The sequence below is a fragment of the Lepisosteus platostomus genome, chromosome 3 (genome assembly GCF_059453375.1).
Source record: "Lepisosteus platostomus isolate fLepPlt1 chromosome 3, fLepPlt1.hap1, whole genome shotgun sequence".
NCBI classification, from domain to species: Eukaryota; Metazoa; Chordata; class Actinopteri; order Semionotiformes; family Lepisosteidae; genus Lepisosteus; species Lepisosteus platostomus.
This window is the reverse complement of record NC_142613.1, coordinates 43,601,645-43,618,592: the sequence shown is the minus strand read 5'-3', so window position 1 is coordinate 43,618,592 and position 16,948 is coordinate 43,601,645. Positions and strand designations below refer to the sequence as shown.

Genomic DNA, 16,948 nt, shown 5'->3' with positions numbered 1-16,948 from the left:
ACACAGCATCAAGTATCAAGTAATAGGTTTATTCCACACTGAAAATAGAAGCCTCTTTTCAGCATGGAATAAACCTATTACTTGTTAATTTACCAGTTGTTTGCCTAGACCTGGAAGGTGATTGTTTTTCTATTTCACTGAATTAATTTTTTTAAACCTTATTATTTAATAACATTTATATTTATTGTAAGCCTAATATCAGTTGAAATAATTAACAGGTATGCTGCTTGTAGCATAACATGAATAAAAAAGTAAACAAAGTCATTCACAAGGCAAACATGAATTATGAAAACTAGAAATATTTTGAAAACTAAAATAACATCTTTATAGGGATTAAGAATCCATTCAGCAGTTACAACTGCAAATTTGTAAGAGCTGTTTTCATTATTAAAAATTAACAACAAGATCAGTATATAGTGCAAACATAAGATGTAGAACAATGAGAATAATAAAATTGCAAAAATAAGTAAGACCAGTAACCAAGAGAAAATCTTAGAACTTTCAGCAGCCTCCTGTATATTGACCTTCAAAGTACTTGTACAACATTTTTATGTTCTCATAAATTTACCCCAATCAGTCGTACAGGAGATTATTACATATTACATATTGTATTACATATATTTTTTTAATTAGTCAACAACGCAGCTGTGTGTCTTCAGGACTGGTTTTCTAGTCCTTATCAAATGATCGTCCTGACTATAATGTTAACATGCATGTAAAGAAATCAAAGTCATTTTAATTAATCTCCCCACCTCCACAAACATACACAATAATTTAAAAGAGAAAAATAATTATTTGGGGGTATCTTATACCCCATTTTAAAATACAGTCTTTAAAACACTTTACAGTAAACTTAATGCCAAAAAAAGATGTATATAAGGAATACATTTTTATTCGGTACATTTCAATGCTACAGTATATACCAACTGAAATATCCTAAGCAACACTAGTCTTTATAAAAAATTCACACCATTGAGACGCCCTCCCCTGGCGTGACGTCATATAGTGCGCCGGTAGTAAGGAGCGAGTTTGAATTGTTTGTAGCGGCAAATCTCACTGTACAAAAACAGCAGTTGAAAAAAAAGTTTTTTTTCTACCCTGCGTAATAAGGACGGGAGTTAAAGATGTTGAAGAAAATATCAAGGAACAACTTAAAATCGATTTTGAAGAAGAAACCAAATGTTCGATTCGGTGCGAACGCAGATTTAATGGTAAATTTATTTTTATTTCTGCAGCTTTAAAAATGTTTACAGGGACTATGCCCCATTTCAAATATAATTCGTGTTAAGTTGGAAAAAATTGAGATAAATAAGATTAGTCTTTAGTTTTCTTTTGATTTGATTACACGAGCAATGTCATTATAGATATATAAACTTATATCGAACACGATTAGAACGATAAGCTGTAAAACCTGGTTATTGCATGCACCAGAAATATGTATACATGCGGCCTAATATCGTTATTCACATGAGTTTTATTTCGTGTGGCTTTAGCTTTTCTTGAAAATGGCTGACCGTGTAGTAGTTATTAAGAAACGGTACATTTACTTGTGACAATGGCGACAGAGCTTGTTCACACGTTTTTCGAAGCAATCTTGATACAACAAAGTAAACTTCTATCCCTGCTCTTGCCCGTTTGTAATTACCCCTATTTTATGTCCTGCATATAGGGAAGAGCAAAAGGGAAATTATACTTTTCTCTAGAAAATGATTCCTCTATTGTCGTATTAACATTTAATAAACAATAAACTGTTTTCCCAATAAAACAACCAAACGCAGTTTTTATATAGATTTATTTAATTTGGTTTACTTCTGAAACAGTAGAACCTTGCCATTTTAGGGAAAAACATCTTCAAGAACTAAGTAAATTTAATTAAATAAGTGGTCCTAGGTTCAACGGATCTGTGGTGCTACAGTATCAGCACAGAGTTTGTACGTTCTCTCCGTGTTTGTATGGATTTCTTCCCTCCCACAGTCCAAATTCATACTAGTAGGTTATTTTGCTTTTGGGAAAAACTGGCCCTGATGTGAGTATGTGTGTGTTTATGCCCTGTGATGGGCTATTACAGTATTAATTTCCAACTAAAGGAATCCCTAAGCCAGAATTAGACACACACCCAACAATAGAAACACTGTGCAATAAGCGCTTGATTGTTGTTGCAACATGGATTTGAACAGTAGAAATCGCAAAATAAATGGTATAAGTCAAGTTAAGTTGAGTTATTTATCATGTGTTAGGAAAGGGTAAAAATGTTTTTTTAGAATAGCAAACAAATTCAGCAGATCCTTCAAGATAGTTCAGGTGGGCAGCTGCGTCAGCATGCTTAGGCTGCAAAGGAACAAGTAAAATAGGTTTATTCCATGCTGAAAAGAGAAGAAAGAAAACGCAATGTTTCGGCAGTGGCCTATTACTTTTACTAAACCTGTTAATAGATTCTTCAAGATAGTTTATTTTGTTTGTTAGAGTCCTTACACAAACCCCTTTAAGTTGCTAGGCGCTTGTTGCAGAATGGAGATAGGAGGTAGAATGAGAAATGGTAGCTAGTATAGAGATTGGAAAGCTTGGGCTTGGAAAGAGGGAAACCTTGTTAACAATCTTCTACGTCAATTCTTTAGTTATGAATCTTTTAAGCAAATTTGACATGTTTTGGTAGTAATATTATGTATGTCAATATTTATATGATCTCATACCTGATTTGCAATAGATCTGATTGATGTTGTGCTATAAACATTTATATTTTTAAAATTAATTTCCACTCAGGTTCTTAAATTTGAGCTAAATGAAAACATAATTTGATCATGCTATGAATATACTTTCAATTATCATATAGTTTTGGGACAATTTATATGGGTAAACCCATAGAAATTGGGTAATGCTAACAGGAGAGTTTACAACTGAGAGGAGGCCTTATGGCTCATCTAACTCAATTGGAAGTATTGGCTTCAATCACACGACGTGGGAGTATGGAACAAGCTACCCAATCCCTTTTGTGGATAAAGCACCTCCTGTTCATGTTTTTAAATGCACTTCCACATAGTTTCAACTTCTGCCCTCTAGTTTGTGTTTCACTGTTTATTCTGAAGATGTCTGCTGTCTTTGATTTTGTCAGTGTCTGTGAGAATTTTGGATACTTGCATCAGCTCCCCGTATAGTCTTCTCTGTTCTAGACTTAAGAGGTTCAGTTCATTTCATCCTGTCAATGTAGGACATTCCTTAAAGTCCCCGAATGCATCTGGTTGCTTTTCTCTGGTTTAACTCCAAAAGAGCATGGTGACCAAAATTGTACATGAAGATACCTGTCTAATATGTTATAGAATTTTACATGATATCCCTTGATTTGTATTCCATTTTAAATCTGTAGTCTCACATTTTGTTTGCCTTTTTAGTGCTTCCCCAATAAAACATGTATTTATAAATGTTATTTAAAAATACCATTGTCTGGTAGATGTAAGTAATATTTCAGCATAAACATCTTAAGTGGTCTCTTCTAGCTCAGTGTTTCCCAGGAAATTTGTTTTTAATGCCTACTTGCACATCCCTGCTCTGCGATGCCATCTACAAGGTGTCTGTCCGTTTCTGAATGTTATCTAAACCTTTTTGAATTCCTTTTGCTACATCTGCAGTGTTAGATAATCCTCTTTATTTGGGTTTAGTCTGCAAACCTGTGTAGTTTAACATTGCTAGAATCTGAATTATTTAAATTAGGATAACTGGTCCTGATATAGATTTCTGTGGTTCTCTACTATTTCAACATTTGCCTGTCTACAGGAAAACTAGTTAAGCTTTTTCTTTTTGTTTACGTGTTCTCATTCAAATTGGATAGTTCCTCAAAGGCGTTCTGCCAGTAATTTGAGGATTAAAGGGGAACTGCAGTTTCCATTTCTCACACCGGCTATTAAATGTCAGTAACAAATTAATTGACGGTATCACAGCATTTGACTAATTTTGAATTAAGTGCAAGAGCATGAACTTTGTGAAAGTACTGTAAGGTTGCCATGTTGTTGTTGCTGCCAGATGTGAAACTGCTGGTCTTGCCACGACTGAGATTGAGAGTTAAATAATAATTTCCTTACATTTATATAGATCTCTTCTGGGATTATTAGGAGGCTATGATTGGTAAAGGCCAATGGGAAATTTGGCCAGGACGCTGGGATAACACCCCTAGTGTTCCCACTAATGCCACTTCCATCAGCAACCTTGTTTTTTTTCCAGTAGGTCTCCCATACAGGTACTGACCAGGCTCACACCTGCTTAGCTTCAGTGGGTTGTCAGTTGTGCGTTGCAGGCTGATATAGCTGCTGGCTGTTTGGGTGAATTGAGACATGAAAGACCCTTTCTGCTCACCAGTCGCTGTAAGCAAATGAGAAACATTGCCTAACAACATTAATGTTTTTTGTCTTTTTGAACATGTGTTTATTTTAAACAATGCATCACTGTTGAACATTAGGTTGTTCAGAACACAATGGTCACATACAAAACAGAGGATTAGATCAGATGAAAAGTCAGTTTCCTTTTCCAAGAAATATTCAACTAGTCAGGAGATGGGTAATAAGCATGGGCACTGATGTTGGTCCCATCAACAATTTTCCCTACGAGATTCAGTGTGATGTATGATGTATAAGTATGGGTTGTGTAGCAGACATTTTGCTCCGGAAATATTTGTGCCTGATCTATATAATGAGTTAACAAGTAGTATTTGTCAGCTAAACCCTTTTGAAGTTGATACAATTGAATTAACTTCAACATACTCATTCAAATCAGCAAGTCCTCCGAAAAAGTCCTGCTCAAATTTCTTTTAGGTGAGATTAGGACTGCAACAAACGAATATTTTGATAATGGATTATTCAGGCGAATATTACAACGATTAATCGGCTTAGCAAAAAATTATGACTTGTAAATGAGAGGCTTTGACAAATAATGTTTGGCATTGTTCAGTAGCCACCTACCTTTATTCAATAAAATAATTAGAAACAAAACTTTTCAAAATTTTTAACTTAACTTCATTAACGTCTTATGTCTTACTTCTTACTGCATTGTTTTTCATTCTTAAATTTCAGAAAAAAACTTATTCTTTTTGTACAAAAATAAAATTCAGAATGTTCAGAGTTAAATATAAATTCAAATAAGGATTCAAATAAGCTCAAAGTTCAAAATAAACTTCAAATAAGTCACTTGAAATCCAACTGTGAACTCAGAACAGCAGCAAGTAAATGTTTCGATTGACTTTAGGATTTGCTAATATGAGCTGATAAACATTGATAAATAATAACCATGTAGATTATATCTCTCTCGGCTGCAGTATCATTTAAGCGGATTAACACTAGTCTATTCTGATCTTATTTTGATTTCGCGAGATGAGCTTTATATGACGGTAGTTCACAAGATGAGGTATGTATGAATAGGTTTACAGGACGAGCTATTTGTTTTTAGGCTAAATAATTTTAAGTAACCCAATCGATGTAGCACTATAACAGGGTGAGCTGCTGATAAACAATTTTTCAAAGTAGCCCGTATTTATTTCTGATAGGATGTTAAGCATTATCTCTTTTCTTGTACAGTTCTTTGAAAAGACTACTTTCCATATGGTGAGAGTTAAGCAAACCAAAAATAAGCTGCAATAGCATGTTTAGTTGAACTGCCACTCTGCTCATTTTAGGCTAATAGACAAATGTGTGGGAACTTGTTGTATTTTGCCATTGCTAAATACTTCTAATTATTCAGAAACCTATTCTAATGACTTGTATAATTTGATAGGATATGGAAAGCTTTAGTGATTTTGGTAAGGGTAGCTCATTCTGACAAACTACTCTGACCGTTTGAACTAGGGGTAGCTCAGTTTATCAGAACACCGCACACGCCACCGAACGCCATTAATTTGTTAATTAAAAATTCAATACAACTCCACACCTAGTTGCTTAGTAAGGAAAAGTTTGTGATTTGAATTTGCCTAATAGTAACCTTTTTGCACAAATGTTAATTGCTGACCAGGCTATCGGTTTTCTATTCTGCAGTTACCCCAGTACTGTGCCTAAGCACGGGATGGGGATGGGGAGGCTAGTTCTCCTTACCGTTGTACTGCCATTGAAGAATCCTAAATCAACCTTGCATATTCTGCATTTTACGGTTTTATCTTTTGTTTTAAGAAACTGTTCCCACACTTTGCTTGTTTTTTAACTTTAGGCCATTATTGTTGTTTTTTTTCTTCAACCTGTTCTATAGTTACGACGCTATAGCAGCATTGCTGCCCTCTTCAGGTTAAGTCATTATCTCGCTGGAGGTTGGAGGCCAGTTTGAAAATGTAAATGAGAAATCAACAATGGAAATATTTGTAGACAAATTTTTATCATCGACAATATAGAATAATCGGGTACGAGAGAAGACAGAGGTTGATATAACTCGTAAGGCAAGGTAATGGCGGGGGAAAAAAATAAACGCAAACAAATGAAAGTACAAGGAGACAAACACAAACCAACAAAGCGGATTCTACAGATTCTACAGATTCGTAAAAGGTCAGGTACACCCACGTTTTCATGTCATTACTTTTTATGGGATTTTGAAATATTTTTTCCATTTCTTTTCATAACCTGGTGTCCAAATGTTAAACTTGAGTGGTATGTACTTTCATTCAGTTTTTGAAGATGGTTAAAATATAATAAAGAATATAAATGTATTAGTTTATACTAATTCCTATATAATAATTCCAAAACATTGCACCGTTGCCAGTTGGTATTATTTGTTATTTGTTCTGTTTTTTTATCAAAATCATTTAAACTCTTTTTAATAAGTACACGTGTATGTTGGATTTCTTTATGGTTTAATGATCCTCTTCAAGTTAGTCAGCCACATCATAGTTTTTCTCTTGTGGATCTGGAAAAATTGGTGAGCACATTGACCAAGTACCACCAAGACCATCAAAGGAAAGAACTGTCTGAATAGTCTCACTGCTGTTAATGTAGCAGGATGTGGGTCAGTTTACAATTTATTAGTTGCAAAGTGGCTGTTTAAAATTTTTTGAACTACACCAAAAACAATGATGAAAATAATGTGCCAATTGGATTTGTTTGTTTGTAGTGGTCACAGAAAACGTCATAAGGAGTATGGTTAACTTGATGTATTGTTAATAGTGACTTCTCAAAGACTCCAGCCTGGAAGTGACCACATCAGAGACTTTTTGAAATGTAATCCTCATTTATTGTTACCTCAAACAGAAGGAGCTAACATTCTTTGAAAATCAATTGCATTGCATCGGTACTCTAAAAAATCAAGTATTTTAAAATAAATCTGTATGCTTCAAACCTTCTGCAAGGAAAACAATATTTTTGAAAATATACCACAGCACTTGTCCTTTTTGAATGAAAGCAAAAGGTTCCCATGAGGAAAAGGGGGAGTATGGAAACTCTCCAGTGATACTAAACATTTTTTTGAAGGAACATAATTATAATGTTATTCTATATCTTGACTTTAAAAAAAGTTCTCCATTTTAACTATTACAATACAAAAGTATTTGTTTATATAAGACAATTTAATCTCAAGTAGGCCAGAGATCTTTACAGAATTAAAATTGAGGCGTGTTACATAAGAGAACTTTTAGTTTCCTAAACATGGGGCAAAAACTGGGCGACAAGGAAATCAACTAGCAAATCGCTTAATAACAGGAAATAGGTTGTGTGAGGTTTGAGACTTTACGTTTGTACTTATGTTAAAATAAAGTGCTCAGTTAGTTCTGTTGAAATATGCTGGCATTTCAACTTGCTTTAAATTATAATTTAAAAATGTTATTGGATAAGTTCTCTGCAACAAAAAATATAAAGTCATATATAAAGTGTTCCTTGGAGGAAAAACAAAACAGAACATCAGTTCTTCAAACGTTTATTGAACGTTTGTTCAGTCATTATGTGAAATCGTTTTTTGTTGCAAAAAAACAACCTTTCAGTTGTTTTCGTTGAACATAGTGCCTTTAAATGTCTCTGGGTTTTGATCTATAAAGCATTAGTTTGCTTATTACTTTAAAAAAAAACTTTTATTCATTCTTTAACTGTTACTATTGATATTATTGCAGGTTTTCACTTTACAAACCTTAATGCTACTTTCACAAACAGTTGCATTATGTTGAGAATAGGGGAATAAATTAGTTTTAAAAAACAACCTTAAAAAAAACTTATTTGAAATGGTAGCAAAGGATTATATTTATCTTGTTCTTCATAAGCAAAAAAAAAAGGGCAATTTGGTAACTCCTTGGTGATACTAAACTTGGGTAATGATTCCTTTGTTTCACATTTTACTTCTTGAATTCCTACAGAGCACACAGAACTTCATGCTTTCTGGTGGCCGACTCAAATGTTTCTGAAAGTCACTGTAGTGCTTGCTCACAATATATTTTGATAACTCTATGTATATGTTATTCAGCTTTGAGTTGCATTGCTGTTTAGAATAGCTTGTAACATGTCACCACATTATAGCCAAACTGTCATTGTAGATTCTGCAAAGGGACAAGTAATGGTTCATTCCATGCTGAAATGAGAATAAAAGAAACGACGTTTCAGCTGTGGAGCCTTCTTTGGGTGTGACAGAGCCAAAACATTGATTCTTTTATTCTCTTTTCAGCATGGAATAAACCTTTACTTGTTCCTTTGCGGCCTATGCATGCTGACACAGCTATTGTGCCCCTACTAACAAGAGACCATGTACTTAAGGAAGTGAACTCTTTATGTTGTCTCAAGGTCGTGAGATTTAAGTTGTCCATGCTATAAATGTTTGAGGTCAAAACAGTGTTGTGGAACCCTTCCATGGTATTGTATCACTCGGGGATCCTTCTGGCACATGGCTGAGGTATTACAGCTCTATGTTTACTGCTAAAAATGCTTAAGAGGTTGCTTTGTTCGTTCATTTAATTGAACTTGCCTGCATTCAATCAACATTTGATGGTTGATTGAATACAAAAATAATCTGTTATATCCTTTTAGGAAGCCCAATAATGTCTGTTTTCTTACGCTGAAATGTGCCTCCCAATCTTGGGCAGATACAAAGCTAAATCTCTGTGTATGCACTTTCAATTTGTACAAGAAATATAATTTGCCTTGTTATCTTTCATTCAGTTTTCAAGTAGAGATTATTTGTGCTTGAATAATTCATCATTGCTTCAGCCAGATTAATGGGGGTTTATTCAGTTTCAAGTTGTTTACCATTCTTAATTATATAATTGCTTGCAGACAATAATTGGGCTGAGTTTGCTTCATATATTTAGACTGGAAGATAATTTTTAAATGTTAAGAAAAATATACAGGATTAGCTATAGTGGCATACTGCAGCAATACAGTAAGAATGGCAAATTTGGAAACAAATGCAACTGTGTTCCTGTTGTTGATGGGTCATTGTTTATAAATCAGCCTTTTACAGAAGTAATTGATTGCCTTGGGGTGTACTGGACTTCTATTTTGGATTTGGAAACAGATCAAAGAGTGGCATTTGATTAATCTGAAAACGGCCAGTTGAAGGTTCCATTTTATTGCACTTTTCAATGTTTTAAAGCCACTTGCAGAAGCAGTACTATTAAAGGAAAGATGGATCTGTGTTCTGTATTTCTAACACTGATGGTTTGGGCATAGGATGTATGGATGTAATTTAAAGTTACTAAACTACCTTAAAATCTCATAGTGTCTTACTTTATTAAAGTTCTCCATTTAGCTTTAACACTGATTTTTAAAGAGTTGTAACATTATCCTATTGCAAGAGAACTTTATATGGTACAAAAGTTTTTTTTGGTTTAACCTGATGCCTGATCATTTATGCCAGTTCCATTTTTTACATTCGAATATTTGGAATAAATTGTCTCATTTGTTGCTGATCCTTCCAAGAGGACACTCTCCTCCTGTTACAGGTTAGATTAGACAGATTATGGAGAATTAATATAGAATCACATTTGACATGTTCTGAGTACTTTAGATGTAAGAGTTTAGAAGTTTCTAAGCTATTTTGTGAAAAGATGGATTCCAAAATAATTCTTAGAATTCTTGTTTGTTTGGTGCACATATTTACACAATGTACTTTTCTACATTGCTATCTTTAAAATGCCTTACATTCTTCACTTTGAATACAGATTGTATCCTACTGTTTGCCATGTAAGCTTATATATAAAAGGACTTGAGTCATACTGCATCAATAAATACTTCTTAAACATTTAAAAGGATAGTTAATTATTAACTAATAATATAATAAGTGGGGATGTGTTTAAACTTTAGGTCCTATGATCAAATCCCCTAAACTAGATTTGGTGCACAAAATACATATTTTGTGGACTAAAAGATTACCTGGAGGTTGTGTAATTAGTTATTAAGACTTACAAATGTAGTCTATTAATACATGTACATTCAAGATGTTTATTGATGTCAGGGGTGTCAAACTTTGTCTTATAAAACATGGCATTTTACATTTTGTCACTGGTGTGTCTTTGTATGCCCTGCGATTGACTGGCATCCGATCCAGGGTGTATCCTGCCTAGTGCTTGATGCTTGCTGGGATAGGTTCCAGCTTCATTATTATGAATTATTATTAGCTCCATTATTATGTGGAACTTTTGGCTAGGTTTGTTTCTAATCCTGAATAATAATTCATGGAGCTATATAATAAGATATTACCAAACATTGATTGAAATAGTTTCTTTAAGTTATTCAATATTTTTGTCTTTCTTGAAATAAGGCAATTTCCTATTTAGAGTTTACTGCAGAGTAGAGACACTTAGGAGGGTAATGCAATCACAGGTTTTTTTTTATTATTGTCCCACAGCGAACAACCTTAGTTCAACTTAATGACGTACCTCTAGATTTCTTTTGAAACACAGATTTTATTCAGTAAAATAATTTTATTGCTTCATCTTTGACTCCAGTGTCTATATAGTTTGGATTATCTCTCCATGGGGGGCCACTAAACCAGTCTAAAATCTGAATTGGGATGCTTATTAGTTTCCACTCAACCAACTGTTTTAAGAAAGATCCTGTATGATTTATTTTAATTTTTTTTTTTTCCTATTATAAGGTGCACTTAAACCTCCTGTTGTTTCTTCATCGTCTGGCTGAGGAATCCAGAGCCAAAGCTTTTGAAGACAAAACTGCAACAATTAAGCCTCTGCATGTAAAGGCAGTATCAAAGGTAATTATTTACTTGCGTTTCCTTTGCAAAGCAAGACTTTTTAGACAGTAGAGACTTTTTTTTTACTAAATGTTGATAGATTTTCATTTCACATTGCGTATTATTTCTGCAGGCTAGCACATCAGTGCAAATGGTATAAGTCAGTTCTCGATTGATTTAGTTAACTAAATTGTTCCTTGCTCTAACGCACTGCATTTCATTACCATTTTAGACAATTTGAAACAAACTTTATCAGCAGAGAATGTCCTGCCTATAACAAAATGCTTTTGGACTGTTTCTGTAAAAGCCCAATATTATTACAGGCTGAAATTATAATCGAATTTTAATTATTTGTTGACCCGGATGCGTTTTAAATTGCTTTTACATCACATGGATGCCAAACCCTTTCTGTTTTGAAAAACACCTTGATTTTGCTAAGCATAAGATAAGATCTTAATTAGCCATATACAATTTCTTGTATTAGGAATTTATTTTTTGCATACTCCAGCTTGCTCTCCATGAGATGCACAGGCACACAAACGGGGAGAGAGAATTTTGGGGTCAGAGTGCAGGGTCGGCCATTTATACGGCGCCCCTAGAGCAGCTGGGGTTAAGGGCCTTGCTCAGGGGCCAAACGGAGTAGGATTCCTCTGCCGGCCGTGGGATTTGAACCGGCAACCTTCCAGCCACAGTTGCAGATCCTTAGCTACGGTGCCACCGTTCCGCAGCCAAGTGTTGCACAGTGACTAATCTTCTTGTCAAAATTAGTTAGTGATCAGATATTCAGATGTTGACTGATTATATTAGAACTGTTAAATGACTATATAGACATCTTCTCTATTTTAAAGCTTTTGTATAGGCATTATATAGATAACTTTGCCTTTAGAGTCAGGCATTGGCACTTGCTAAGGTGTTTAATAGAGAGTTGTATTGAAACATTGTATTCAATTAATTTTAATCATGCAGAACTGAAGTAGTGCCCAACTGGAGTAAATGTAAAAATAGTTTTGAACTTGTGTGACGTGGTGCGGTGAAGTAGTGGATGCTTTACCAATAAAGTAAATTGAGTAAGGAGTGGGTTCCAGGAGAGGGACGTCTGCATAATGCAGCTTGTGTTTTCCATTTCATATATTTGAAACTGTCTAAGCAACTCTGAAAATAAGGACAAGTTGTAATGTTAGATAGGAACCTTTAGGCAGTGTGCTTCACTCTTTGTGATACTGCTGTTTTTACCAAGCAATGTCTTCTGTGCTTAAAGATAAGATGCAGTGTGGACTTGCTTGTTAAACAGAGCTGCCATTCATACTGCTGCCCACCTCAAAGGGGTTTTTGCATGCCATATAACTTGCATCAAAGCAACTCTCAAATTGTCCATGAGCCATTATGTATTTATTTAAATTAATGTACATGGCTTTTGTGGGGGGGTCTTATCTGAAACCTCTGTTGGACAGAGATTACTCCATTGTTCAAATATAATGCAAATCTGGATTTTTTTTCTCAAGACGGAATGCTTGAACTTTTGGACCAGTTGTAAAGAAACACTCATTTGATAGCTGGAGCCCACCAATGTGTGTCTGCTTCCCATTATTATACCACTTGGCTACTGTTTCATCATTCACACCAGGTGCTCTGGAATTAAGTTTAGTACTGTTAATTATATACTATGTGCTTTAATGAAATAAAATAATCTTGCTGTGGTCGGTGCAATGATTTTCAGTGGTCATACAATAACAGAATTTCCAGAAATGCAAGTCCACCACATAAATACAATACTTAGTGGGCCATTCCACTATTTTTTGTAGGTCACACAGGAAAGAATGATTTAATGTTGTTATTGGTATTTTATTAGTTTTGAGCCTGTTAGTTATGGCATGGACTTAAAGGTTGACACGTTGGCGAAATTATTCTGGACAACAGGAATGCTCTGATCTTTGATACATGTTACTAAAGAAACATCTTGAAGGTTTTGTGTATTAAACAAGGAAATCATAAAATGGAACAGCCCACAGTTTTCTATATACAGTTTGAAGTCCAGCAATACTGGTATATTTATGGTCTTTCTGAGGGTGTAGATTTACAAAGTTAAAATTAAAAATACAGATTGTTGTAAAAGTAGTAAGGATATTCGAAAACATTTTTCCATACTTTGGCACAGAGTGGAAAATAACCTGAGACAGACTGCTAAAAACGCAGTTCTCAAGAATGCAAGGGATAAGTTAATGTGACAAAGTATGGAGCAATAAGGTTTGACATGGATAATGGCTGCTGTTTCATTTTGCTTCCATAAACCCATTGTGTGCAAATATGTGTTGAATAATGCTTTCTTTGCCTCATTTTTTTCACTTGTTCTCAAGTTTGATTTTCACTTTTATATTTCAGTTACCATAGAATGACCCTTGGTAGCTTTAAGACCTATAACATTACAGTTCAACTGTTTTATTACTTTGAAAACATGTTTAGTATCTTAGTCTCTTATCTCTTTACACCACATGTGTTTTGGGAATTTTGTATTGTGAAATGGGTTTTGTGGGCATGGAATTGGTGTGTAGAGTCCAGAAGAGTGAAGTTAATGGGTTGAAAATTTAACCCAGTCTTTAACTACATGCTGTGTTTTTATAAGGTTTAAAAGCTTGTGTGTAAACAAACAATACAAGGGAATGTGTTTCACAACTTTGCCACTAGTTGCTATTAATCTGGGAGGTGGTCCAAGCTGTTAACAAAATTTAATCTTGTCCAGATTTATGTAATTTTTTTTCAGTGCTATTGAAATATAGTCAATCTGTGACCCAAATATTTAAAACACACTGTAACAGTTCTTAATGACTTTGGTCTTCCTAGAGCACGTAGTTGAACTGGTAACTGCTGAATAACAGGAACTATTGAGTTGAAGCTGGTTTCTTTGGCTAGGAAGCAAAGACTAAAGGGCATGATGCTCAAAGTGTAAACAAGTTAGAATAAAAGTAGGCAGAGATCCGGTCAGCTAAAATCTGTACACAATGTTTATTTAATAATAAAACAAGTTTATTTGATTAAAAGTTAATTCAAAACAGACATATACCTACTTGCAGTTTCGTGACCATGTACAGCTATGTGAAAGATATTTTTATGTGATTTTCAGTTTACAAGACATGGTGATTTTCATCTTGAAAGTAAAAAGGGGTAATAAAGTTCTGTTTGTTTTTTATATTGGATATTTTGGAGTGCTTGTTTTATGACAATATATGTCATGTAATTTACTCTGGGGAAAAATATTGTATTCTGCCTTTCAGTTTATTCTGTTGGTGTATTTCTTCATCCTTTTACAACGATTTTACCAGTTTCTTGCTTGCATTGGTCCACTGGTTTAATTGCTGAAATTAACACTAAATAGTTAATTAGGCTTCACATTGAGTTGGTTATTAGTTATTGTTATTAGATATGCAATCATTCACATCACTTTTGAGTTATGATGGAAATGCTTTGTAGGTATACATGACTGATAGAACAGATGTTAAATATTACACAAGTAATTTAACTGTACAATAGGCTTTTAGAACTGTCCTTAAACTGCACAATTTTGAAGGAGAGTGACAGATACAGAAAGAGTGGCAGGCAAGAAGGAAGGGACCTGTAGTAGTGGAAAATAGATATATTAATAAAGTTGACTTTTTTTCTCTGTTTTCAGAATCTTCTTAAAAAGGCCCGAGGTTGAAGACTAAAATGGGCAACACTTCAAAGGCTTTCGGAAATGATTTCTGCTGTCATCTTCTGACTGATAATGCATTTGTTTTTATTTTTAAAGAGGCCTCATTATCTCAACCTTCAGTAATGATAGAGAAATACGAGAGAAAATACACAGTCTGTCCTATGTTTTATGTTTTGAGCGTATAAATTGCAGTGTTAACATTTAACACTGATAAGGTGTTATTTTGTATTTCTGTTTGTCAACTACAGTTTATTTCCTTTACTAATATTTAAAAAGTTTTTATAATGTGTGGATGCTCCTTTGAAGAACAGTTCATTTGAACTCATTTTCACAGTTGCTTGAAAACATCATATATTGTCCTAAAATGTTGTGATAATGTTTTGGTTTTATTTTCTGTTGAAATAAAAGTGAAATAAGGTTTGCAACATTTTTGTAAATATCTTTTACATAAAGCTAAAGATGCATATATACATTTTGGAATCCTCAATTTTATATCTTCCCCATTAAGGTTTGGGTAGGATTAGTATTAATGCTATGGCTAAGATTGGGGAAAGGTTAGAATTAAAATTTAGTTAAGGGTTAAAGTTATGGTCAGAATTATTTAAAGAAAAAAATTAGGGTAGCTGGGGGGGAAAAGTGTCCTGTGTTGGTCTGCAGACAACCTTGTTTAGCAAACGGCACCATTACCAAAAATAAACATATGCTTATATCTTAATTTAATGCATTTTTCTAAACCATTTATAATGTAACAGATACAAATATTAATTAGTGACATGGAGATGGGGCGGCATGCAACTTCGCGCTGTTGGCCTTGACCAATTGACACAAGTGGGTTGTGCTGTTGCTTAAATTCAACAAGTACTGTAGAATTGATTTAAAACTTGAACTTTAAACATGCTCACAAATGAATGGGGACCAGTTTCCCTATTCTATACAAAGCATCCCTGAGAATAGGAGGAAAAAAATCTGTTTTGAAATCTGATTGAAAAGAAGTATGCTCTCACAACACAAATGTCTGATGATGATGCCTTTGTTTCTTTTTGTTCTTGCTTCTCCTGTCTCTGTCTGTTTTATACTTTGATCCATTCCTATGGAGGATGGTTTTATGTCCTCACTTGGAACAGCCCAGTCACTGTTAAATTACTTTTATTTTTTAATATTGCTGTCTTGGTAATTTAACAGTGAAGTTAATTAAGCGAAGTTAATTATTAGGAACTCTCCTTTGAAAATCTGTATCTTTAGCAAAGGCAGCTGTGTACAGTAAATGCAACAAAACAATATCCACTGTCTCAAACCTACTGATTAAGGTAAATAATGAGAATGTAACTAATGTTGCTAACCTCACTGACAAGCTCTGTCCCCCCCCTTGCCAATCTAAAGCAATATAATACATTTATTTGTCCAGTAAAAATAGTTTTGGTCCAAGAAGCTGGCAGTAGAATAGTAGTAGTACCGTCACCATGGGGCTGGGGTATGGTCTAAAGGTAAGATTTATCATGGGACATTTGTAAACGTTCTCTATAAGAATTCAGAAGCATAGATCATGTCTGCTACATTAAACTGTGTGGTGTGTGGTGAGCGTTCTGGCGCACTATGGCTGCCGTCGCATCATCCAGGTGGATGCTGCACATTGGTGGTGGTGGAGGGGAGTCCCCATTACCTGTAAAGCGCTTTGAGTGGAGTGTCCAGAAAAGCGCTATATAAATGTAAGCAATTATTATTATAATTATTATTATTATTAAACTAACTTTTAGAGTTTTTAACTTTTAGAATGCTACCTAGATAAATTAAAAATAGCTTGTATTAAATCACAGTGACCTGGATTGTTAGGATGTGTTCGAGTATCTAGTATTGAAAAGTCAGGAGAAAAGATTCCATACAGCTTATATATGTATAGAACCCAAATAAAAAATGTTTTTGTTTGATAAAACTTAACCATTATATAATGCCAAATCCTTGTCCTTTATGGTATTTTTAATTTTCTCAGTGTCGGGACCACTTTTGGTGGAATGGGCCTAAATTGGAATTAGAACCCTGCATTCCACAGCTGACTATCTTTTCCTAGCTTTACTGTAGATGATAGGGTGACGCAGTTGCCAAAAACTGCCTTGGACTGTTTTCTTAGTGCAGATTAATAGT

At 34.3% G+C, this 16,948-nt stretch overlaps 1 protein-coding gene across 1 annotated transcript; it reads left to right on the top strand.

Moving 5' to 3' along the window:
• The first annotated feature begins 998 nt into the window (after positions 1 to 998).
• Positions 999 to 15,234, top strand: cenpw (centromere protein W). Its single transcript, XM_088625678.1, has 3 exons — positions 999 to 1,211; positions 11,032 to 11,145; positions 14,789 to 15,234. Exons 1-3 carry the CDS (start codon positions 1,125 to 1,127, stop codon positions 14,813 to 14,815), a joined length of 228 nt encoding a protein of 75 aa, XP_088481804.1. The 5' UTR covers positions 999 to 1,124; the 3' UTR covers positions 14,816 to 15,234.
• The last annotated feature ends 1,714 nt before the right edge of the window (positions 15,235 to 16,948 follow it).

What these genes read in the sequence shown, in the direction of transcription:
- cenpw (XM_088625678.1), top strand. Translation starts at nt 1,125, where the DNA reads ATGTTGAAGAAAATATCAAGGAACAACTTAAAATCGATTTTGAAGAAG. An exon ending in GTGCGAACGCAGATTTAATG is followed by an intron (nt 1,212 to 11,031) that starts GTAAATTTATTT and finishes TCCTATTATAAG; the next exon opens with GTGCACTTAAACCTCCTGTT. An exon ending in ATGTAAAGGCAGTATCAAAG is followed by an intron (nt 11,146 to 14,788) that starts GTAATTATTTAC and finishes CTCTGTTTTCAG; the next exon opens with AATCTTCTTAAAAAGGCCCG.